General features: G+C 44.7%; 1 protein-coding gene across 1 annotated transcript in view; it reads left to right on the top strand.

The window, feature by feature from the left end:
• The window catches only part of EHD3 (EH domain containing 3), a 30,292-nt gene extending 5,614 nt beyond the window's left edge, over positions 1-24,678 (top strand). Inside the window, exons 2-6 of the mRNA XM_009819638.2 lie at positions 1,609-1,785; positions 6,802-6,899; positions 19,442-19,854; positions 20,954-21,118; positions 22,608-24,678. Of these exons, the coding sequence (XP_009817940.2) occupies positions 1,609-1,785; positions 6,802-6,899; positions 19,442-19,854; positions 20,954-21,118; positions 22,608-23,135 (1,381 nt within the window). The 3' untranslated portion in view covers positions 23,136-24,678. The remainder of the gene's footprint in view (positions 1-1,608; positions 1,786-6,801; positions 6,900-19,441; positions 19,855-20,953; positions 21,119-22,607) is intronic.
• Positions 24,679-24,878: the final 200 nt, after the last annotated feature.

The raw sequence follows: 24,878 nt of genomic DNA, 5'->3' as shown, positions 1-24,878 counted from the left end.
GCTGCAGCTATTCTCTTCATTAATGTGTACTAAGCCAGATAAGTAGTAACGATTTGCAGTATGTGCTAGGTGTACATTTGCTTGTTTTACCTCTAGATCCAGTTGATTTGGCCTTGCCCATTGGGAACTGAAGATGCATTTGCTGACATGGTGTCAATAAATAGCCCTAATGAACAAGCACAGCTTTCTGTTGTTTCTCAAATACTGGGTGGTGATTACCTCAGTTAAAATGATGGTGAAAGCAGGAATCCCTAAAAAGTTACCACAAACCTTCATGCCAGGGGTCCTGTAGTCCCTCATGTAAGAACTTACCCTCTCTGGTAAGACTCACCTGAGTGAACCAATGCTGATTGTTAAACACACTGGTCTGAGTCATGAAAAATTCTCAGCCCTTCTTCCATTTCCTTTTTCCCCATCCCCTGAATCTACCTTTAACATCACAGCAATTCTATATTTATCTTTCTACTTCTACTTTCTACCTACTAAAGATTAGGTCAAAGCACAGGAAGAGGAAGTGCCTGCTGGTAACAAGCAACACAGTGTAACAGTAACTTCCAAAGTTAGTATCACAGGCAGTTGTTAAGTTCCTCATGCAACAATCCAGGGCTTATCACCAGGTCAGGTGGTCTGACACCATCCTATACTGAAGGCTAGACCAGTTCTAGTTCCCTTTTGCAAGCCACATGGACACCATGTTCTTAAGTTTTCAGCACAGGACCATCAGGTGGGATGTTTTCTGCACGCACCCAAACACAGACCTGACTTCAGTGGTGGCATTTGGCTCCTTCGTGAGCCAAAGGGAACTGTCTGATGCATACCATTGACCCAGCCTGAATTTGGCAGGGTGAGTCAGGATGTGCTGCCAGGGTCCTATTCAAAGTCCTACAGCCCCACAGGTGACTATCCTTCCCTGAAATTTGCTAGACCTTCAGAGACACTTCCAGATGCTTAGGAGATAATAAGGGATGCTGTGCTTACTGTGCTATTTAGCTTGATAACAAATATTGGGATATACTCTGCCACCCACATGCTTAATGCTCAATGTGCTTGAGTAGATTGTAATGCAGATCTGTAGCTGCATTGCAGAAGCACACAAGAAGGGAGAGCTGAGACTTCAACAGTCAAGTAAAGGAGAAGTTGGCATTTGAGCGACTGATTTGGACTGGGGGCTAAGCACATTAGTTGGATGAGTCTGCTGAAATGAGCAGCAGTGAAGTAATTGATATTGGCACCAAAGGCCAGTAAGGTTTCAGGATTAACTCTGTGATTGCAGTGAACTGCTGTTTTTACTTTGCTATGCTAAGTCTGTTCCAAATGTCTTGAGGATTAAAATATACAAAATGATCAAACATGATGAGAATCTCTTCCCAGCAGCTATAATCTTCTCAATTTCTTAATCCACCTGAAGTAAGAAAGCTTTAAATGTGGAGATCCTGAGTAGAAAAGCTACCATGACATTTATCAAACGATTCAGTGATAGTGCTAAAAATAGTCTCAGAAGGATCCTTACTCTTGAGCTTCATAATTACACTGCAATCTTCAGTACAACACATTTAGGATTTAGGCAGCTCATGTCTCATGCCCACACCCTGTTTTTTTTGCCTACAGGTACCTGCTGGAGCAGGATTTCCCAGGGATGAGGATTGGACCAGAGCCTACAACTGACTCCTTTATAGCAGTTATGCAAGGAGATGTGGAAGGAATCGTTCCTGGAAATGCGTTGGTGGTAGATCCCAAAAAACCGTTCAGGAAACTCAACGCCTTTGGCAATGCCTTTTTGAACAGGTCAGTACTCAAGAACTTAGTTGCTCTGGAGAATAAAGCTAGAACCTAACAAGCAGCATAGCTAGCAATTTAGAGGGATAAGGCATTACACTATTTTGCCTTTTTTTCCTCTTCTACATGGCTGATGCAAAGCCATTCCAGTCCTACCAGCTGCATATCAGTCACTCACTGAAGGGCAGATTAAAAAATTCAAGTGGGACAAACCTTCATTTTACTTGAACAAACAAAACAAAAAAAAACACAGCACAGTCTGTCAAACTCATCCTGTAGGTAAATCTCTTCATGACACTTCACTCTCCCTTGCTTTTATATTCCTAACTTCTTCCATTCTGCCATCAGTTCAGTTCCCTGAAATTAAATAGTCCAACCAGATGTAGCCACTGAAGTCAGTAGAGAAGTGGAACTGGCACAATATGCATGTCTTTGCTTTCTTGAATTTTTAAACATTGGTTGAATGTCCCCCTTGTAACAAAACCAGGCTCTCTCTAGTCTGATGCCTTATACATATAACCTCAGATGCAAACTGATGACAGCTCTAATGTCTTTCCTGTAAAAGAACTGTAGCAGGGGGTTTGGACAGTGGCTCTGTGACATGAGGAATGTAACCTTTCCATCCCCTAGACCTAGCCCAACCATACTGGGTTTTGGATCTAGGCCTTGCAGGAAGCCAGCAGCACACACCCATATCCTAGATGAGCACAAACTGTTCTGCAGCAGGCAGATGGGAACAAACTAACTGACTACGCCCATCATCGGCACCTTCCCTGTTAACACAGTGTGGGAGACATTGCAAACATGGCAGCTGCTCAGCTAAACAACCAGGAAAGCTGGGCTTTTGCTCCCTTTCTAACTTCCAAGCTTAGAGAGTGTCTATCCGGAGAGTGCAGCATCTCCTACCAGCACTGACCACAGGAGTGCTGGTATAGGCTGCAGTGAGACAGGGAAAGGATGTGCAGAGAAGCATGGGGAGAAGCCTGGTGAGAAAAGAGGAACCTAGCTGGAGTTGCTACCATGTGGAGAACCTCATGGTGACTCTGGAAGCAACATCTGATGACTACACGGGCTCATCATTCAAATACATCAACATGGTCCTGCACCAGAGAGACTCTGAGATGTTTTCAGTATTTTGTAGGGCCCAGAACATCTGCACTTGGCCAACAGTTAGGTCAGGTGGCTGCCCACTCCCTACACCAGGGGAGGAAGGTGGCTTGCCCTAAGAAAATAACAGGCCTCCTGCCTGGACTGCAGAGGTAGTAGATGAAGAGAACATCATTCAGAGCAGCTCTGCTGATAGCCAAGAATGGCCACAGCTGGCAGCCAGTTCACTGCAGAGGAGAAGCAATGTCAGGAGTAAGGAGGCCAGGCAGGGAGGGCAAAAAAGCAAACACTGCTAACTGGACCGATTCATGTGTCCTGAATGCAGTTTGCTCCTCATACAGCAAGGGATCTCTGTGGCCATTAGCCTAGTTCACTGTATCATGCTGTGCTCTTGTTACTCTCCTGCTACTCTTCCTTCTCCTGTGAGGAAGGAGTCAAGTATGTGCCTGTGAGGACAGCAGGACAGAGCAGCACAGCAGTGATTCAGCAGCAGCAGGAGTGCAGTCTTGCTAGTAATGCAGGGAGTAGCCACCACAGTTAATTAACCCCTTTTCTGCTGACAGGTTAAAAAAAGGGGTAATGATTTCTAAACTGGCAGAGGAAGACACGCTAAGGGGGACTAGCTCAGCAGTGTGAGCATCACAGTGCTGAAAATGCAGATGGTACTACCCAGCTAATTAGGAAATTAAGCACATGCAAGAATTGACTCAGAGGGCCAGAAATCTAACAGATTTAAGTCAGGGTACACCCACTGGACTGGATCAAGCCACCCACACTTACTCCTGTTGTGGGCCTGGGTGCTTGGCAAGAGACAATGCAGAGCTGTCTCTGCCTTGCACATATCTTGCTGCTGCTAGACATTTACTAAGGTACTAACCTCAGCAAGGAGGCTATAAGCAGGAAATTTAAAGAAGGGAGGTAATTTCCAGGAGTAACCCCTCTAAGCTAAGAGAGTGACCACAGGCAAGTCACCTTTAACTACCCAAGGGTAAAGCAAACAATTGGCTATGGTCACCAGTGGAAAGGAACAGAGCAGCACAAGGCAGTAGCATTCACACAGACCATGATGGCCCCATCTGAGAGGTGGCAGCCCACAGCACTGTGTCCTGTGGGGTGCAGAGCCTTCTGCTCTAGGGGAGTTAAGTGGAGGAACAGAACAAGTGAGCATCCAGCCTCAGCTGGTACTCCCTTCCCAGCAGAGACTGGAATCTGCTGCTTTCCAGGAAGCAAGGGAAGAGTGGTACAGTCAGGATTTGGCGGGGAGACAGCAGCTAATGGTGCTGCTCAGAGCCTGTCTCCTCCCTCCCTTCATTCCCAGGAGATGGAGAGCCTGCCCCTACCTTCCTGGCTAAGGGCAGAGATAGGGCTGACAAGCTGCCTGAGACTGAGAGGGTAGCATGCTCTGACCCTGTCTCTTGTCCTCCTCTCCTTGCCCCAGGTGGTTCCTGGGTATTGAGAAAGGCTTGTTTTCCTCACTGTAGCTCTGCTGGCCATACCCCAGCTCTGGAGGGATCCCAGCAGAGAGATTACAGGTTGCACCTTGTTACCAGGAGGACTTGTTTGGCACCAAGGGCCTGGAGCAAAATCAGGAATCTCAGACATTACTTTCATATCACATCGGCTTGCTTGCAAGATTCCTCCCACCCCCAAAGTCTGTCTTGGGAAGCTAAGGTGGAGTCAGTCCCACTTTTGTGTTGTCAACAGCAGGGGACATCATGGATAGCAGGCTCCTCCTTCACTACCTTTACAGGCAGAGCATGGGGTGAAAGTCTAGTTTGGCACCACGCTCTTCGCTTCATATGGCCCCAAACAGAATTAGGTCATTCTCCCTGAGGTCCTGCAGTTCTGCTGGGATGGCAGGAAGGCAGCAGCCTTAACAACCTTGCTGACAGAGCCAGAATGCACTTACTCATGCTGGCCTCTGACCTTATATCTGAAATCTCCTGTGGAGTACTTTCCCTAGAGAAACTGGTGTAAAATCCCCTTGCAGGAGCCATTTAATATTAGACCATAAGGAATGTTCCAGGCTATAACAATGGAGAACAAACCTGGGCTGGCAGGAAAGGGGAATAACATGATCTCCTGAGCTTTTTGTTCTCAGCTGCTGTGCCTGGCATTCAACAGGAGAATCAAGCCACCCCCCCCTCTCTTCTGCACATTCAGAAATGCTCCCTGTTGCCACCTGCCAAGCTGTGCATGTGGGAGAAAGAGAGGCTGTAGTATGTGGTCTGAAATAGCTGACAACTTAGAAGAGAAGACACTCATCTAACCCATGAGGATTCACTCTTGTCAGAATCTTCTTGGAGTCATACAAGTAGAAAAATTGGGGTGAGGTTGTAGCATAGCCCGGAGGAGTTCATAGCTGCAGGGACTTCAGTAGAACCAGCCACTCGTCAAGAGCACTACAGGGCTCTGTCTGCCTTGACTGCATTTAGTGGCCCTAGTGCCAACCCCGATCCTTTATGTGGTTCTGCTTCCTCCTGCAGTAACATGTTTTTTATGCCTGGATGTCACACCACCCTATTAATATGCATACGTACATATACACACACATATTTATAGCTGCCTGGAATGCCATCACAAAAAGGCTATCCATGAAATGCTACCAGGAGGCACGTAAGTGGATAGGCTTTTAACTGTCCTTTGCTGTTACCAGCAACTGAAATAGATGAGCTGCAACCCACTAAGAACAAGCACAAGTTACTCTTCTTAGGCAGTGATTTGCATAGATACAAGATGGGGAACAACTAGCTAAAGAGCAATTACACAGAAAAGGAGCTGCAGAGGGGGGAGGAGTGAATTACAAACTGAATGTAAGTCAACAGTATCATACTGCTGTTAAAAAAAGCAAACATCTTACTGAGCTATATAAACAGGACTGTCATATGTAAGAGATAAGGAGCAATCCATCCACTCTGTTCACCACTGGCAAGGTCACAGCTGGAGTACCACATCAGCTTGGGGCATCATGCCTGAAGAAATATGTGGAGCAGTTTGAGAGGACCCAAAGGAAAGCTGCAAGGGTCTTCAGGGATTTAGAAATGAGCTGGAGAGGCAGCTAGAGAGAACTGAAAGAGATAGGAGGAAAAAAACCAAAAAACCCCAAAACTAACAAACTGTTTTCTTTAGAGGAAAGACTGAGGAGAGAAAGGATGACAACAGTATACATTGCAACAAGAATGGAAAAATAAATCATTTTCCATGTGTACTGTGTTTGACACTGAAAGGCATTGTAGCATGGGAGATTTAGATTAGATGTTAAGAAAAAGAGGTTTTGCTGTAAGGATAATTAAGTAATGGAGTAGACTCCCAGCAAATGTTGGTGAGTCTGCATTGTTATGGATTTGAAGAACACTTTAGACAAACATCTGATTGATCCTGCCTTGAGGCAGGAGGATAGACTAAGCCACCTCTTGAGATCTCATGTTGCCTGTGGTGCAAGAATAGCACACTTTCTGTCTGTCTAAGACCACATTTAAAAAGAGAACAAAAATCCTGCAACATTGCTGATTTTTATTTTTTTTTAGAAAACAAATTATTTCAGTTCACTTGAGTTCAGGACTCTGCAGGGGAATGCTTAAGTGAAGAAAAACAAATACCACTTCTTGCTAAGGTCTAAACAGCAAATGAAAATGTTTGCATTTCCACATTTTCATTAACAATTCATAATTAGGGGGCCACATAAAAAAAACCTGTCATAGGTCATGACTGAGACTCATGTTCCAGAAGCAGCAAAATAGTCAGAGAAAGTGCTTGGTTCTGGCTTATTTCTCATTTCTTTAAATCAAAAGTAGCTCCAAGCTCCAACTGAAGACTTGTAACTGAGATCAAAGCCTGGCTTGTCCCATGCTGCCTGCAATGTTCAGCACATCATAAATACCTTTTGCTTTTATTTTAAACACATTTATTTTCACACAGGTTCGTTTGTGCCCAGCTACCTAATCCTGTGTTAGAAAGCATCAGCGTCATTGATACACCAGGAATCCTTTCTGGAGAAAAACAGAGAATTAGCAGAGGTAAGTCTTCCAAACAACAGTAGTGAAAACCAAAGGGATTCTATGAGTTTCACCTCAAGCTGTAGACAGAAACACTAATAGGAGCCTCTCAGAGATACAGCATGACTTTACCAATGTCCCTTTGGACTCGATTTGCGATCTGCTATAGAGAGTTTAAATGCTTTCAGGGAAGGTTGCTGTCAAGGCCAGCAGTACCTGTGTCACAGTCCAGTATTTCCCAGTGGAACAGATTTCCATCGGAAAGAGTCAATACCTATCTGCTTTGCAGAAACTCTTGCTTTCAGTGAGTTGTTGATGAGCCATAGGCAAAGCTTTCATGGCCATCAACCTGGTTTCTTTCCAGTTGACCTAGCAGGTTTCTTGCACCATCCAGGCTTCCTAAATCTAGTGCAGGACTGCATTGGGCTTAAGAGCCATTGGCACTCAGGTTCCTTATTGCAGTGGGGACTCTGAAAATCCTGGGGACACTAAATGGATCTGATGAATAGCACAAAGTCACTTAGTGAACTTCTGAGTGTCTCAGGCTGACCCTCTGAAGTTGGCAACTTCTTGATACTTTAAACGTAACATCTGTGAGCATTTTCTTACTCTGTAAGGTGGTGGTTGTGGCAGCATAGCTCACATTTCTTCCAGGTTCCTTAGACAAAGCTGGTAGCTATGCACCATTTCATTGGAAGAAAGCCAAGAGTAGTAATCGCAGCATTCAGGTTTGAGAAGATCAGTTCTCATTCACACTGCCTATTAACAATGGACAATTAAGTTTCAGCAGCCCAGGCTCTACTCAAAGTGCTGAGGCCTTTCCCATATTTCGGTGTTCTGTCCCATAAGATTTCTGATGACTCATGCCTTTCCCACTTTTATAACTCTCCTTTGCATTGAAATTACTCTTGGAAACTTCATTTTCTCTTTTAATTGAGCAGCCACCGTGCGCAGAACCAGGTCTTCTTTGTTTTACTGGGATCTTCCACCCAGGGACCCTAGCTAAAGAAGTGTCAATAAAGCTATAAAGGACAGCTAGAGTTATTTGAAAACTCACATTAAGCTTTTCCAACATGGGCCTCTGCACTGCTAGGGGATCATAAATTCCTTCCAGGCAGTCTACAAAAAAGGTAGCAAGATGCACAAGCCTTCATCAGAAGGTTGAAAAACGTGCTGTGTAAGCATTCCTCCCTTCAGCAGAAAGTGTTTAAAAGTGGAGATAAACAAAAAATTTATATTACATAGTGTAAACATTTTTCAATCAAAAAATGCCGCTGAAAGCAACCAGTTCTCTTGTGGAACTATCACTGTGAAGAAAATTTGCTTAGGAGGAAATATTTTTGTTCTTAAAGAAAAAAAAAAAGACCTTGTATGTGAGTCAAAATGGACCCATTTCAAGGCCCAAAAAAAGTTTCCATAGCCCCTTTCCCCAATCTCCTCACCAGTTCAAATCCTGACATATATTGCATGATTTTTCCTATTTTCCAGCTATCTTCAGTACTAAAAATATCCTCCTGCAAGATGTACTGGCACTTCTTGCTCCTCCTTTTGCAAAATTTCTCTGTCAACCTCCCAGTGGACCTTAGTGTCCAGTTCCTGCAGCTGCTCTAGTTAAATGCCAGCAATGCCAGAACACGCTGATGCACAGTTGTGCACTGTTAGGGAAGTCACTGGTGCACTTTGACCCAAGCCAATAATGCCTCTCCAAACATCTGGGAACAGCTGAGGGAATGTTCCTCACAAGCAGAGAAGGCTAAAGGGGAGTCCCAATTCTCTAAGCTTTTGCACCTATTTGTAGGACTGGAGGCCTGTCTCAGCATGTGGGGCAAGTTCTCCCTGGACAACTTTTCTGCCCTTAGTGCAATTAAGTGCTTGTGCGTTGGCCCTGTGACTACAGTGTGTGGTCACTCCACCCTTTTGCCAGGAGGTGAAAACTCTAGATGGAGCGCAGCCATCTCCTCCTCATCCTACCATCCCAGGAATTTTCTCTGCTACACCTCCAACCAGACAAGGGGGCTGTCACAACCTGGCTTTCAACTGATCACAACAGTTAAAAGTCCCGGGTAGGTGGGATCTCACTACATCGTCATTTATATCCAGGACAGCCTGAAACTGGCTCACGTGGGCCACATCGAATGGCCTTTCAATAGCTACAAGACAAGATCCTCATCTGGTTTAGATCAACATAGCTTTGTGGAAGCTGGCAGAACTCCAGCAATTTCTGTCTGCAGGGGATCCAGCCCAGGGAGCAGAAAGAGTCAAGAGTGCTGAGGTGCTTATGTTTAGGAAGGGCTGCTGCCAGGCATTGGCTTGAGCTTATCTCAAGGAAGCTGGTGTTTGAAATGGAGTACTCACCTCCTGGCTCCCATGGAAGAAGAACAGGAAAAAGTGGTGAGGCTCGTGCCTTTGCCACCAAGCTTACGAGCCAGCTGCCCTCATTAGCAATTTGGTTTTGGAGGCAAATAGAGCAATAATGTGGTTTCTAGGCAGAAAACAAGGCAGTGCTAAAAACCGCTGACACAACAAAATGTCCCTGCCCTTCTATACCTTCTTCCCAGCCTGCTCAGATTTCACTTGGGAATGAAGCAAGACCTGAGGGAGTCTTACAGAGGTTTCCCAAGAGACACTTTGAAGTTTCTTAACTGCTGGGAACTGGGGAGCTCTTCTTACCCCCATTGTTAGCTAGTAGTAGGTTTTAAGACCCTCAGACTGGGGTACCTAGATGCAAGGTTAGGGAAGGGAGTGTATAGTAAAGCAGCTTTCTGTCATAAATTTGAGGGGAAAAGTAAAGATGCAAAAGATGTGGCAGGCTTTCCCAGCCTGCCCATCCCATGAGAACCAGCAGCATTTCTAAAAATAGGAAATTCCTCTCACTGGGAACATCACAAGTCTGTCTCCATTCCCATTAGATGTCAAAAGCATTAGCTAATCTATACAGTGCCAGCTTAGCCAAATACCAGCATATCAAAGCTTAGCAGTCCGTGAGGGCCACCTTATACCCCTGAATTTCAATGCAATAGCTGTCCCCATTATTGCATTCATGTTTCAAGGAGCAGGATTGAGGAAACTGGGTTTAAAGGAATGATTCAGGGGCCAAGACGAGGTTCTGAAGCTTTTCATTTCTCTGAACTCAACTCTGAATTAAATTCACTGCCTCGTTGCTGTCGGAAAGACTAACATGACAGTTAATGCAATCCCTTCCCCGATGGACAGACAGGGTGCAGAAGCACCAGCGCGCCAGTGCTAGTGCTACCAGCAGTCAGCCTCATGTAACCAGCAGCAGGGCTTTGCAAATGGGTAGCAAGCTTTCCTCCAAGGAATGCTATATAATCCTGAGAAACAGAGCTCTGCGCTGCCTCTCCTCCAGGACACCACTACATGAACATAAGAGCCACCTTCCCTCCACAGAGCAGTTCATGAAGTTTCCCAGTAGCAGACCTGCAGATTTAAGCCTGTCAAGCAGTTGAGGGTGATGCAGTCTGTCATAGCTGAAGTCCACATCCCCTCGGCATGCAATGAGATCACCAGCACTGACGCAGCTGCTGCTGCTCTCAGGCTCTAGTAAAAAGTGTAGCCAAGGAGCTGCCTGCAGTGATTTATTCTGCTGAGCTCCTGTGACTCATGCACTTCTTCACAGTGGGCACCCGTGGTGTCACAGGTGTGGCAGGTAGATCCCATAGGATATACAGGTTTCATTTACAGGCCTGGTGGGAAGTGTTCCCAGGATGTCATGGCCCAAAGCATCCTGCCCTTCACTGCTTCTGTATTATCCTTGCCTGGAGAACAGCTATTTCTCTTGGGTCTTTTTCACATACTGGGGCATGGATCTATGTCCACATGTAAAGAACTAGTCATTGCACTGCCTTGTCCCTCACTCTGTGTCCTTCTCCTTTCTTTTATTGTTTCCAGCTGAGCATAAGGCAACAGCAGGCTGCAGAGATGCCCATAAGGGAGCTATTTGTACCAAAGCAGCACAGTTTTGGCTGCTTTGACAGTTTGATAATAATATGGATGCTATCCCATTTGCAAAATGCTGTTCTGGTGTCACATAATGAGCCCACGCCATCCTGCTGGGAGGGAAGATTAAAAAATGATGACTGTACTGAAGTAAATGAGGACGAAGGGGAGGACCATAGGTCAGGTCATGCAGTACAGCAGAGCCAGGGCAGGAGTTAGGACTTCCTTATAATTCATCGTCCTGTGCAGTCTGCCATGCTAATTGAGCCACCTGGTAACAGCAACACATGTGCTTCAGTAGCACTGCCATCCCTGGGGCACTGAGCCTTACACGCTCTGCTAACCATCAGTCTCAACCTACACATGCCCTGAGCTAAGTGGATTCAGGTCTGCCAAGTTCAGTGATGCCATGGCCAAGTTGTATTTGATCCCTGTTTCAAGGTAGTACTTCCTGAATATATCCTGAACATTTAATTCATCTTTACCCTATGTATGTCACCTCCCTTTCCTGCATTAGCCGTGAGCATAAGGTCCTAGCCAGGAGGTAAGGACTGACAGCATCATTCCCCATTAGCTTTCTTTCCAGTATGCATTATTCCAGCCTTCCACCCAGTTCCATACTGCTGGCTGCAGCGTGAGCTTAGGCTTTTCGTAACTAAGGGAAAAAACACACACTAGCCTTGCTGTCTCTCCTGGGAAGGAAGAATTCCCAATGACCACCAGCTTCAGCACCAGGGATATTTAGTCACTCACCAGCCTGACAGTGAAAAGAAAAATGCTAATGGACAACAGTCTTAGGCAGTGCAGAGCTCTCAGACTGACTGTGTCTCAAATAGCCATTCTTAGAAGGGAAACGCAAACACCAAGGGAATTGATGTTCTCCCACTTCATGCAATGTTGTTTAGGGTACAATGGCAACAAGAAAATATTTTTTCCAAAAGACTTCTGTCACGTGTTCTAGCAACAGCATCCACCCTGAAAGCCTCTAAAAGGGAGGCATTTCAAGTATTTGCTATAATACTCCCCACTGGTGATGTTTGCTTATATTTTGTATTTCACTCTGTCTGGGAGGGTGAAAGTGCACTGGTTAGTTTTGACTTCCCAGTTCTCCATTACTGCAGTGCAGTAGCTGCTCAGGCAAGTTGGCAGATTTTATCACAGTCTCACAAACGCATACTGTTCCACTGAAAGGCTCGGTTCCTACAGTCACACAGTTCTGCACTTCCTCTAAGAGCAACGCAAAAACGAGCATAAAATCTGCACAGTTCTGGCCCTTTTTATTCATAGAAATACGTGAAGCTGCAAGCCTAACTCTTCTGACCTGAACACAGAATGCAACCAAAAACTCAAGATTATATTTGGGTTTTGGGAAGACCAAACCATGATTTTGTTCAGGGTGAGGAGAGGAGAGGGGGGAGGTGCTGTCCTCATGATTTGGGTTGGAAATACTGCTATGTTTTGCATTTCCAGAACTGGAAGAGAAAAAAAAAATAATGCAAAAACCCTGAGATTTAATAGTTGTATTGATAGAAAGGGCTGTGCTTTTTTTCTTTTTTTACTCCTGTTAACATATAGCAAGTACTTAATTTTTGTCTGATTTTGAATAGTTGATCTAACAAGTCTGATTTTTAGATCAACTGTTCAGTTTATCTATTTTATTGTCCACTGTGCACTCCGAAAATATCCTAAGTATCTGCTTCATCAAGGAAAGATAGTCATGCCTGTCAGTATCTCACTAATTTGTATTATTTATGCCCATCATGTATTCTTTCAGCATCCTGAGTAACAATAGAGAAGGACTGTGTTTCCTGGTCACTGGTAGCAGCTATCAGTTGCCAATGGCCATTTCAGGCTAGGTTTTCAAACAGGGTTTCTCTCTCCCCAGATGTATACTGGGAAAATTCAGTTTGTGTTGGACACTGTAGTAAAAAAACTTCTTGGAATTCCAGATATGCATCAGCGCTGCTGTGCACTGACCTCTCTGGAAAACTTGGCCTATATTCAGGTGCCTTCTGAGGTCTCAGAATCTGGCTAGGAACTGTTTTGAGGATTGGCCCAAGTACCAGGAAACACTCAGTCCATCTGTCACAAATGACAAAGGTAGAAATGTGTAAAGGGTATAGGGGACAAGTTCTGTTGTGTGCATGTAGAAGCTGAACAGGCTGTCGTAAGGAAACTTTGCTCTCGACAATGCTCTCATCGATTTTACTCCACCCAACTTGAAAATGTCTAGTGAGGTTTCACTCAGTTTCCACTGACATAAAGCAAGAGCCCTGTCAGGCTCCAGGTCTCTTCCCAACCCTGAAACCCTTGTAATAAACAAAACATGAAAGCAAAAGGCCACAGTCTGCCACTCCAGGTACTGGTTAATGTAAATGTTAGCATTAGAAATCTGACACCAGCCCATCTTTCCTAGCTGAGAACATAGGCAGACTTGCTGTGCTTTGAGTCCTTTTGCCTTTGCTTTGGAAAGCTGTAAGTCTCCAAAAGGTATTTAATGTTTCCATTAGTTCTTGGTACTGAGAGGGGAGGAAACACAGAGCACTGGCTGGAAGATGTAGCTCCTAGTGCTGTGAATCACCAGCTCCAGGACAGATTATTCTTTGAATATAAGCAAAGATAGAAGCAATCGGCGAGCTGAGACCTGCCTTAGAAATTATGACACGTAACATTCGTAGAAATCTTTTCATCCTGAAGGACTTCTGTCTACTTCCCAGCTCACCCACAGTTACACATTACAGGAATTTCTTTATATCCCCTTGGAAGGCAGCCACTTCCAGGGAGGAGTATGTTAGTTTTTTACAAAGATAGTTTAGGATGAGCTGTAGTGAGGTGTATCCAATCCCCATCCCTCGCTTTTCATCTTCCCTTCTGTCCTCTCCTTGCTGGCACCACCAGCTCCTCACCTTGAGAGAAAGTTGCCCAAATCACTGTTCTTCCACCCAGTCCCAGCTGTTTTCTCTCTCATACTCTTCCCCAGCACCCTCTTCTCTCCTCTGCACCATCCCTCCCTGGGTCTCACAACAGCCATCCACACTGCTTCCCACTCACTTTGTGTGTCCTCAAAAGGATGTGTCACTTCCCCTTCCCTTCCTCCCCTTATTTTCTTCCTCTGACCATCATGTCACCTTCCTTCTCCTTCGCTTACAGCCATCTGTCACACTCAGGTAACACCTGCCCCTGCTGGCACTTTCTCCTGCTCCAGTGTAGGCTGCCTGCTTGTTTTGCCATGACATAGTCTTCTTCCCTGGACTTCGAAGGGCTTTCAGGCAAGACATCGCTGTGACCAGTTAGACTAAGCCTCCAAACCCTCTTACTCAATTTAAAAACTCAGATAAAGTCATTAGCTCCCTGTAACAGGCACTCATTTCATCTCCAAGAGCTGTTCCCTCTCTAGGTAGTCAGTGTTTGCTATGCCAACTGTCCCATCTTCTTCTGATGCTATCCTCAGACACACAGAGCCAATCTATCAGTTGATAAACAGGGACACAGCCAGAAACCTCTGCCCTATAGAGGGCTGTGATCTAATGAACTTTCAATCTCTGGATAACACCAGCTTTAGAGAGATGAGAAGGGAGCTCCTCACTAGGAGGAGGAGCTAAATTCAGTAATAAAGGTGAATTGCCAAAAGCAGCAGCACAGTTTAAAGCAGTAGTGACAGCAAGCTGAGAGATACCTGGTGCAAAGCAGCAGCTTTGCGTTTTTCAGATTTCTTGATCTTACTATTCCCATCCCACCCAAACTCCACCACCACAGCAGCTGTGGCCACAGTTCCACAAGACAGGATATCCAGTAATGTGCTTACTATCAGACCAAAGAAAACAAACAAACAAAAAACAACCGCTAGTGTAGCTACATGGTGAGAAACGCTGAACCAACACATGTACACTCATTGCTGGTTTAAACTGCCTTGAAAATGTTACAGCCAGGCAGATTTTATGCTGGGTCAGGTATCATCCATCTTCCCACAGTCAGCATAAAGACTGTATCATGCCTGATCTGACTTGACAGAAAAGTAATTGCATAATCCTGCCAGATCTTAGTGAAATGCATGCTGCCAGGTATTCCAGTAGTGCACAGACAAGTATTCATTAAGCCAGTCTGCCTTATGGAGTCTAGGTGGCAGGCTGTCTGCAAGAAGATCATTTTCTCTGTAGGCTGAATCCCCTGACAGCCCGGCTGACTTGTCAGCTTTGTGTTAAATCTGTTGAGTCCTTTTCATGCTGTCAGAAGGAAATCTGTCCCATGGAAAAACATCTGAGAGAAGAAAATTATTGTGTTCATCTTGTCCTCCTATTACTGTATGGTTGGGATTCATTTTCTCTTCACGTTCACCTTATCTGGAGGTTGTGAAAGAAGCTGCATCAGTGATATTAGAGAATGTTTAAATATGCATCATATTTTTTCAACAGAAATGCAAGTGCAACCACAAACAGACAGGAATGACTAAACAGAAAATTCTCCCCTTTACATTTCTCTCTGAACATCCCTGAAATAATGGTTTTGCATTTATGCAGCTTTGGCAGGCAGATGGCTTCCCAAATGCCCTGTAACTTCACAATAAAACTGTGTTATGTTATGTGGATAGCTTCACCCATCACTGAAACACTGCCAGATCAGAGATAGTAACTGGCTGCTTTTGTGAGGGCCTTAGCAACACTGCAACACTAAGAGAGGGTGTAGAGAGACATAACGCATTTGCAGTGGAATGAGCAAAGGGACACTTCAAAAACTCCTAATTTGACTGTAGATGAAGATCAGTTCTTCTAAGTTCTTCTAAGCTCACACACTAATAAACTGCCAGAAGAAAGAGTCAGGCCCTATGCATCTGTGAAATAAAAAAGGGGCAAGGGGTAGGAAATAGAAGTGAATCTATAATGCATAGATTTACTTACAGAATGAGCTTTATGTGTTTTCAGGTGCTGAGCACCTCCAGCTCTGGCTGGAGTCTGGCAAAACATCCCGAGTTCTCTATGCTATTGAAGAGGCCTCTGAAAACAAAAGCTCTGAACTAAACATTAAAATATGAATTCAAGACCTTATTTTTTAAACATCTTTATTAATAGCTTGCCCTGAGAGTTTTAAACTGTCGCCCTGCTATCCAAATGCTCTAGTAACAATCTACTTTTTGTTTTTGCTTTTAGCATATAAAGAAGTCAACCCTATAAATCACTTATGTAGCAATTCTCTAAGCACTTGTCTGTGTGAGAAAACGCCACCACAGTTAGTGGCTCCAAGTGGACCTCTATTTACAATTATCTGTTTTGCTTGCCCTTTCCGCATATCGTGCTACTGTTAAGGAACAATACAACACTCATGATAATTTTCCTCTGAAGTGTTCTGTTAACTTAAGAACAAAATACATACAGATACACCTTGGTTTTCCTGCCAAGTACCTCCATACAGGAGTACACAGGTGCGATCAGCACTTGTTAGAGCTGCACACAGAGAGATGTTTCTTGCTTAGCTAGGTACCAACAGGAGAGATCTCACACGTTCCCTAAGCGCCAAAGCAAGCGGGACATACAAGAGGAGTGTGTGGGTTGGGCTTTTGTCCCGGCATGGGATGCAGATGAGTCCATGCTGTTGTGACTGCTCTGAAACATCACCAAGTGTTACTCCCCAGAACATTTGTTCTCTCTTCAGTGGAGATACACAGGACAGCTGTCAGGAGAATATCTCCAAACAAGCAAAGAAGCTGTGAAAGAAAGTCTGCTAATCAATCTAGACATTTAATGAAGTCCACAGGGACATTCAAGACTCACTTGTACTGCTACTTACTGTAACAGCTGAGAACATACAAAAGGTCTGAGCAGATATTAATTCCCTTTTCTTGTTGGGTAGAGCAACATTTTTGTTTGTGAACAGGAAAGAGAGGCTCATAGAGCAGATACCCTCTAAGTGCTACTGTGGATCCAGGCTTGATACATGATAAAAATCAACAGAGCTAAGCACCTAAAAGATACTTTTGGACAAACCCAAGACCCACGCAGATCAAAGGGCTAAGGTCAGTCATCCCAAATTGTCAGCTAGTACCAAAACTACAGTATCACCTTTCTTTATTTTTAAAAATAATCAGTCCCCATTTTTGCTGAATCACTAAAAGGTGGGCTGAATGTCAGGTGCAGACACTTTCCCCACCTCATCCCAGCCCCTGTTAACACAACAGAGAGCTTAACAGTAGCTGTTCCTCTGCTACCAGAGGGAAACCATCCACACAATCTGTGACAGGACATCACTGTAGCAATACAAGGTGCCCTAGAGAGCATGACTCTGTTTCCCCCTTGATCCCCACAAGAAAAAGGCTGGAAGAAGTAGTGGTGCAATTCAAACACGTGCCAGCTTGACAAGAAAGCATCCCAGTCAATGAGATTTGACAAGCTTAAATGCACAAACATCTCCAAACAAAATCACCCTGACTCATTGCTTCCATGGTGAAAAAAGCAAGCTGTGTAGCTGTGTGTATGAAGGATAAACTATTCTGCCATGCTAGATGACTTCCAGTACAGCCCAGGCAGAACTGAACATTATGTGTGGGTGTGCAGGCCGTGTTTAGCAAAGTTGGGGGGGATGTCCCCATTTGCAAAGTCATTGATCTGCTTGCAGAGGGACAGCTTACAGCCTGAACCCAATCCAAGTGAAATGAGGTATCAGTATTGACTCTGTCCTGCTGCCAGTGCCTTCTAGTGCAATTTGGGAAGGAGTCAGCCTGTGTAGCTTTACAGCACATATGCAGTTAGACCCGTGGAGGTGAGCTTCCTACAGTGAGAACATCTACGGTTAAAAGGCTGTTAATATCTGAAAGTAGGCAGGACAAAGTTTATTTCAATTATAAGAGGGTCTGAGTCATGGTTGTTACTGGGGGCAGACACATGGACTGGGCAAGATATACAGATATCAATAGAATATATTGAATGCTCAGCAGGTGTCTGTCAAAGAATACTAATTCTGAATTCTCTGAAGTTCTCAGCATCAAACACAGCTGAGCAAAGAACCAGGGTCCAGCATTGCTTGCTGCTGCTAGAGAAAGCACCAGTGTCCTGAGTGAGCAGAAGGCCACTGGTGGAACAAACATCTATGTCCTCCATCTATGATTTCTGTGGATCCCATGGAAGAGAGCAGGGCAAGCTGTTCACATCCAAAAGCATCTCCTCCCACCCCTTTTCTTCTAAGGAGCAAACTATAATTGTCCGACACAAAACACTGCCCAGTAATAGTACTTTGCAGTTGTATAAAAGTTCGCAGTGGCAAACAGTTAATAACAATTTATCCAGCTGAAGAGAAAGTTCACACAGGCTTTGCTCCTGACTTGAGAGCCAGGATTTCACCCTAATTTGCTTAGTCACAAGGAAGAAAAGGCCAGTGGCAAAAATAAAGATCAGAGCTCAGCAGTCCTTCCTTCTGTAGTTCTGATCTAAAGACTAGGATGCACTGGTTGCCCTCTAGGTATTGGAGAGAAAGAAAAGAGAAAAAAGAAAAAAAAAGGGGGGGGGAGCACTGAACTAATTCTCATACATTTATTCATGAAAGCCAAGATTAAAATAGTATGTTAAAGGATTTGAATGCAAATAGTATATGCTCTGTCCTGATCTCTTCTAACTGCAGCACTCTGGCAACACAGATAACCCCAAATGTTGCACAGCATAGGAGAGCCTGACAGAGCAGAGAGAGTGCACCAGTTTCTCAGTGAGGCTTTGAAGAAAGTGAATAACCACCACAGAGCTAAGAAAGAAGGTCATTTGCTTGCTGTCATTGCTGTTGTTCTAAAAACACCTCCACACACACTATTTATCATGCCCTGTATTACCTAGAGATGGACCCAAGTCTAACACTGGGCATCCGTTATCCTTAGTGAAATTTGAACACATGAACATTCAGATGTCCATGTCAGCATGTGAAATTTGAACCCAGTGTTCATAGCTTGAGTCCACCTCTGGTGTTCACAGCAATGCTGCCTTATAAGCATCAAATACTTAGGCAAAGTAAACACAAATCATTTTGCTTTGTGCACATGTAGCAGGTATGACAGGATGGTTACTCAGGTAAGACAGGTTATTTGCATCCTGGGTTTTGAATTGGATGGGACAAAGTTAGTCTTGCAGGGCTAGACAAGACCTGAGAGTTATTAAGTAGTAGAGATACGCATCTCAAACCAGTCTGGGTGCAAATACTGTAATTATCCAGCTTTTACAGCCTTTGTAGGCTATGCTGATGGCCAGTAATTCAGAAACTAGACCTCTCTTGTTGCCACATGCAAGACTGCTGCAATAGCTGTTTGAATATAGCAGTTTCCCCACGATACGCATTTGAATGAAGCGTTTGTAGCACAAGTTCAAGACTTCTTTGGACGATCTCTTAATGTGGAGAAGATGAGAGCTGTCCTTAACTATGCATGTCTTGTGCATCTCAGTGTGAAGGACAGTGCCTCTTCTCCACCTTCTTTTGCACAAGGAATGATGTTTCATGTTTCCTTTGTCAAGCTACCTGATCTACCAGGGAAGCTTCCTCTTTGCAAGCTTACCCTCAGACGGCATGGTTCAGGTACAGCAAGCAGGCTTCTCTACTCCCATGCATGTGCATCTCTGCTTTTCCTCCACCCCTTGCAGGTTATGACTTCGCTGCTGTTCTGGAGTGGTTTGCAGAGCGGGTTGACCGCATCATTCTCCTTTTTGATGCACACAAGCTGGACATCTCTGATGAATTCTCTGAGGTCATCAAGGCCCTGAAGAACCACGAGGACAAGATGAGAGTTGTTCTCAACAAGGCTGACCAGATAGAGACTCAACAGCTGATGAGGGTGTACGGTGCCCTCATGTGGTCCCTGGGAAAGATCGTCAACACACCTGAGGTCATCCGGGTCTACATTGGCTCCTTCTGGTCCCATCCATTGCTCATCCCTGATAACCGCAAGTTGTTTGAGGCAGAGGAGCAGGACCTGTTCAGGGATATCCAGAGCCTGCCCCGCAATGCAGCCCTGAGGAAGCTAAATGATCTCATCAAACGAGCACGGCTGGCCAAGGTGGGTCTTGGCATAGAAGAACCCAAGCATTCAGTTTGGGCTGTCTGCAGTGTGCAGGCTATGGGGAAGTGGTTTTGGCCAGTTCGGCTTGCAGAGCTGGTGGATTCTACTCTTTTTCCATCCCATTTAGCTCAGGGCCAGCATATTAGTTCTGTGCATTTCAAGGAAAAAAAGCACCTCCTTTGCTTGGTGCATCAATCATGACAGGCCAGAATGAGGAAGATACCCACAGATCAAAGCAGATAGCACTTGAGGGGAATGTGGAAAGCAGGTGCTCTGTGGTAGCAACTTGAGAATTAGAAGCAATTCAGCATGTCAGAATCACACACCAAGGGAACTGGCAAGCTGTAGGTCTTTTGCCTTAAACTTTCTTAGCCAAGAGAGATACCTGGCTTAGATGGAAGCAGAGGAGGTAGAGACTCACAAGAATGGCAAATAAGCCTGCCATGAGTGTGGAAAAATAACTGTTGGGGCACTGCCAGAAATTCCATCTCTGGATATTTGAAATGATCTGAGTGAAGCCCCTCAGAATACAGGGAAGAGCACCATATCAATTGAGAAAACAGATCAAAAGATCCCTAAAAGCTTTCTGTGCAAGCATCTTCATTTCTAAGAGAAAATGCTTGGTCCACCATTAAAAAAAAAGCCAGAATGTCACATAAGTTAAGGACTCTTATTCATGCTAAAACATCAAACAAAGTTTAGAGAGCTTCAAAACATGTATGTTTGGTTTGGCGTGGAAAGGTACTATTCTCTGGAAGGGCATGCCCAGTGGAAGGAAAAAAAATTTCAAAAAAAAATCCAGTGACAAAACCCACTCCCTCCAGAAAGTGAGTATGAATGTTATTCTCTGTATGCCCAAGACTCATACACTGTCCTCACCTTATCTCAGCACAGCCAGAGAGCACAGCTGAGCAACACTTAGCACTGTAGTGATAATCAGCAGATATGGGCAAGCTGAGGAGCTGAGCTTCTTGCTGTGCAGGTTGGGACAAGATGGGGTTGACTCATAGGCACAGATACTTTCTGCTGGGAAGAATTTTCTAATGTGCTCTTTAAGACTTGTCTTCTTCATTCCTTATTATTTAATGTCCTTCAGGTCCATGCCTACATCATCAGCTCCCTAAAGAAGGAAATGCCCTCAATGTTTGGGAAAGACAATAAAAAGAAAGAGCTTGTTAACAACTTGGGAGAGATTTATGCCCGGATTGAACGGGAGCATCAGATCTCACCAGGAGACTTCCCTAATCTGAGAAAGATGCAGGTAAGCAGTGGCATCTTAGCCAGAGCACCAAACATCCAAGGAAACAGCATTAGAGTAACTGCAAGGAATAACAACAGAAGCCACACAGATCTTGATTATTGTTGTTCATGGGAAAGGCCTAATGTAATGTTGAAGTGGGCCTTGAAATATGTGCAGGCGATACCTGTGCAAGAACACTTTTTGCACATAGAGCTCATGAAGCTACAGCTGCCTTCATTTCTCAAATCTTTGCCTAAGTAGCACTTTACAGCAAATTATTTCTTCTATTTTTCTTCATTTTGAATTCCAGGTTCCATTTTCAGATTTTTCAGGCCTAAGAATACTGCTAATTTATATTAAAAGGAAAGCTATATCCTGAAAAGCCTACACATGCCCCCGTTTTTTTGTCTTCTACTTCACTCTGTTTCTAGAAGGAGAGAAGGGGGGCTGTGGAAACTTGGAGCCCCTTTTCTATTTTAAGCAGGGAAGCAGGTTTTCTGTTCTGCAGAGCTGAGACCCCAGTGTTCATGTAAGTCAAAGACTTCAAAAGGCCTTGGATCAGGGCCTTGTATTGTATATTCAAACAATGCTGGACACTGCTACATTGCTGCATGGCCTCAGTCCAAGCAGAAACCTGTTCCGAGTTGCTAGCTGTTGAAGTCATTACTAGGCTCCCTGTGGAAAACACAGCACCTGCTCTTTTTCTTTTTTAAAGTATATTTTCCATAAGTTCTTGGGAGTGAGATCTATGGAGCGTATCCAATAGAAGATCCCATTCACTGCTTGTTAAAATGTGTGTTCAAGTGTTTAAAAATAACAATACCACTCCAGTAGAAGTGAATAGATTGGATTTAATGAGTAGAGGGTGAAGTATAAAGCTGTAGGTTATTTTGTAGTTTTTAGGAGACTTATCTGCAGGCCCTGCTCAAAGCACTTTTACTTAGCTGTTAAAATTACAGGAACTGAGCCATGCCATGCTGTAAAGACATGCTATCTTTATGGCATCTGAAAGATGCACTGCATGATGACGAGGGTTTTACCAGTAAAATAGTATTTTGCCAGAGTGGCACCTCCTTCCCAGAGTGCAGAAAGGGAGAAAATGCAGAGCACTGGCTGGAGGATGTAGCAAGAGCTGCACAACCGGTTTGCCTTGAACAATTTGGTCTTCAAGGAAAGCACTTCTACATGGCTTGGAAAGGAGGAGTCTTACTTGCATATGGCCATCATCTGGGCCTTGGAGTAAACCACTTCCCCTCTCTGTAGCATGTCAGCCCCACTTTGTAAGCTGGGAAGATAATTCTCTTTAGGGCTACAAGAAGATTTAAGTAAGAGCAAGGCCAGCCGGGGAGATCCCATCACGTGCTGAGGAGAAAGGAATACTGAGCCCCCCACTTCTCCTCTGCAATAGCAGTTTTTTGAGCCAAACAGCAGACAGGCATCCCCCTCTGCCCTGTTACTGCACTGCGCGCAGCCGCGTCGCTCACCTCTTGCTATTTTGTCCCACTTTAAGGATCAGTTGCAAGCCCAGGATTTTAGCAAGTTCCAGCCGCTAAAGAGCAAGCTGCTGGAGACCGTGGAAGACATGCTGGCCAATGACATCGCCCAGCTCATGGTGCTCGTGCGCCAGGAGGAGTCGCAGCGGCCAACCCAGATGGTGAAGGGAGGAGCCTTCGAGGGCACCTTGCATGGTCCATTTGGCCATGGCTACGGCGAAGGCGCTGGTGAAGGGATCGATGATGCCGAGTGGGTGGTAGCCAGGGACAAGCCCATGTATGATGAGATCTTCTACACACTCTCGCCTGTCGATGGTAAAATAACTGGTGCCAATGCGAAGAAGGAGATGGTAAGGTCTAAGCTGCCCAACACAGTGCTGGGCAAGATATGGAAACTGGCTGACATCGACAAAGATGGCATGCTGGATGATGAGGAGTTTGCCTTGGCGAATCATCTCATTAAAGTCAAGTTGGAGGGTCACGAGCTGCCAAATGAGCTCCCTTCCCATCTCCTCCCTCCATCCAAAAGGAAAATAACAGAGTGAAAGGAAAGTTACAGGGGAGAGGGAAAGGGAGGGGAAAAAGATCTAGAACATGTTTACTTAAATTATACCTTTAGATGTGAGATCACCTTTGGATTTATACCTATTTTGCTGTATGAAGAAAAAAACTGAAGCAGAACAAAAAAGTCCAATTCTTCTTCCCGACAATATGCAATTAACTCTTCCAGTGTAATGCCCCTGCTTTCTAATGTGTAGTCTGCAAGTATGAAGGTAAAGAAAGGATGTTGAGACTAGGAGAATCTGATAAGCGGGAGTAGAAGAAAAAACAAGTGGGCTGCATTTTTTGAGAGTGGAATAGGCATTAATAGAAATCTGCTAACTGCCAGTGTCACTCCTGAGCTTTGGCTGCACCTTCCGCTGTTTAATGGGTCTCGCAAACCTCAGGAGACTGAGTTCTTGATAGTGAAGAGGAAACTACAAGGTCTCCAAGCCATTGGCCAAACTAAAGAGCACTTCCTAGTTAACATAAGCCCACACTAAAATACTAGATACTAAACCCCAGAGTTAAGAATTTTAGGAACCTTTATTCACTGTTAGATGCAAGTTTTACAAGCATTTCCCTGTCCTTAAAGAAAAAATACAAATAAAATCTGAAACAGCTCTGAACTGGGCAGCTGGAGTTCCTCATTGTTCACTGTGGGACAGGCACCAAGGATTCCCAATCACCTCTACCTCCCATTCAATCCCTGGGGGAGATTTGTTCTACAGGCATGGCCAAGAGAACCACCCCGCGAGGGAAACGGAAGGAGGGGGCTCTAGAGGCAGACATCAGGTGGGTTGGAAGGGAGGAACAACCAGGACTCACTGCTCCCGGGCTCACTGAACATTTCACAGCCAGTGGATAGTGTTTTCTCCTTCAAAAGCCTTTGAACAATGGTGGTGTTTATCATTCCTGTGAAGTGGTATGTTTACTCTCATCATGCACAGTGAAAGCTACTAGGTCCCATTCTTACTGTAAAGATAAGAACCCTGCACTGTCAGGTAGATGGTGGGTCCATCATAGGAGCAGAGAACACGGCGGGGCAGTGGGCAGAGCTTGCTTTACTGCCTGTGTCCCCACATATATAGCTGAGATGTTGACAGCCTTCACCCACCCTCCTCTTCACCACACAGTAACACTCGACCCCCTCCAGAACCTCTACCCTGAGCCAAGAGACCTTCCCCCCCTTTCATGCTCTATGAAGTTTTTGTTTTCAAGACTTGATTTTGGCAGAAATTCCTCGATTTCCCATTTTGTTCCCCAAACACACACGCACGCAGGCACTCTTCTGTTTTTTGTTGTTGCTTTGGAGCAGCGTGTTGTTCCAATTCCTGTTGTCACTTTATATAAGCTGAGCTCCTACTGTGATGAAAAACCAAGACAAGTATAACTTATTTTATATCTCTGTGTTCATATTATATAGAGAAATATATTCTGTGTATGTAGGATGTGCTTACTGCAGTACATTTATCACTTGTCTTAAAAACTAATGCATTAACCTTTTTTGTACCCTGGTCCTAAAACATTATTAAAAAAGAAAGGCCAGATCTGTCTATTTCTTTATATAGCAAAGTGAAAGGCAGCTGAAATGAAAAAAGCTTATTTCTACGTGCAACAGAATGAGGAAATCGTCCTTAGCACATTCCCAAACGTGCATGTACAGATCAGCCCCGCCGGACTCGGGTGTGCACTACTGAATGACTGGTTAACATCTGCAAAGTCTCCTTTCTCTTCTGGCAGTCTAA

This window comes from Gavia stellata, chromosome 2 (assembly GCF_030936135.1).
Source record: "Gavia stellata isolate bGavSte3 chromosome 2, bGavSte3.hap2, whole genome shotgun sequence".
NCBI classification, from domain to species: Eukaryota; Metazoa; Chordata; class Aves; order Gaviiformes; family Gaviidae; genus Gavia; species Gavia stellata.
Note: the sequence above shows the minus strand (reverse complement) of the source record. Positions and strands in the feature narration are given on the sequence as shown.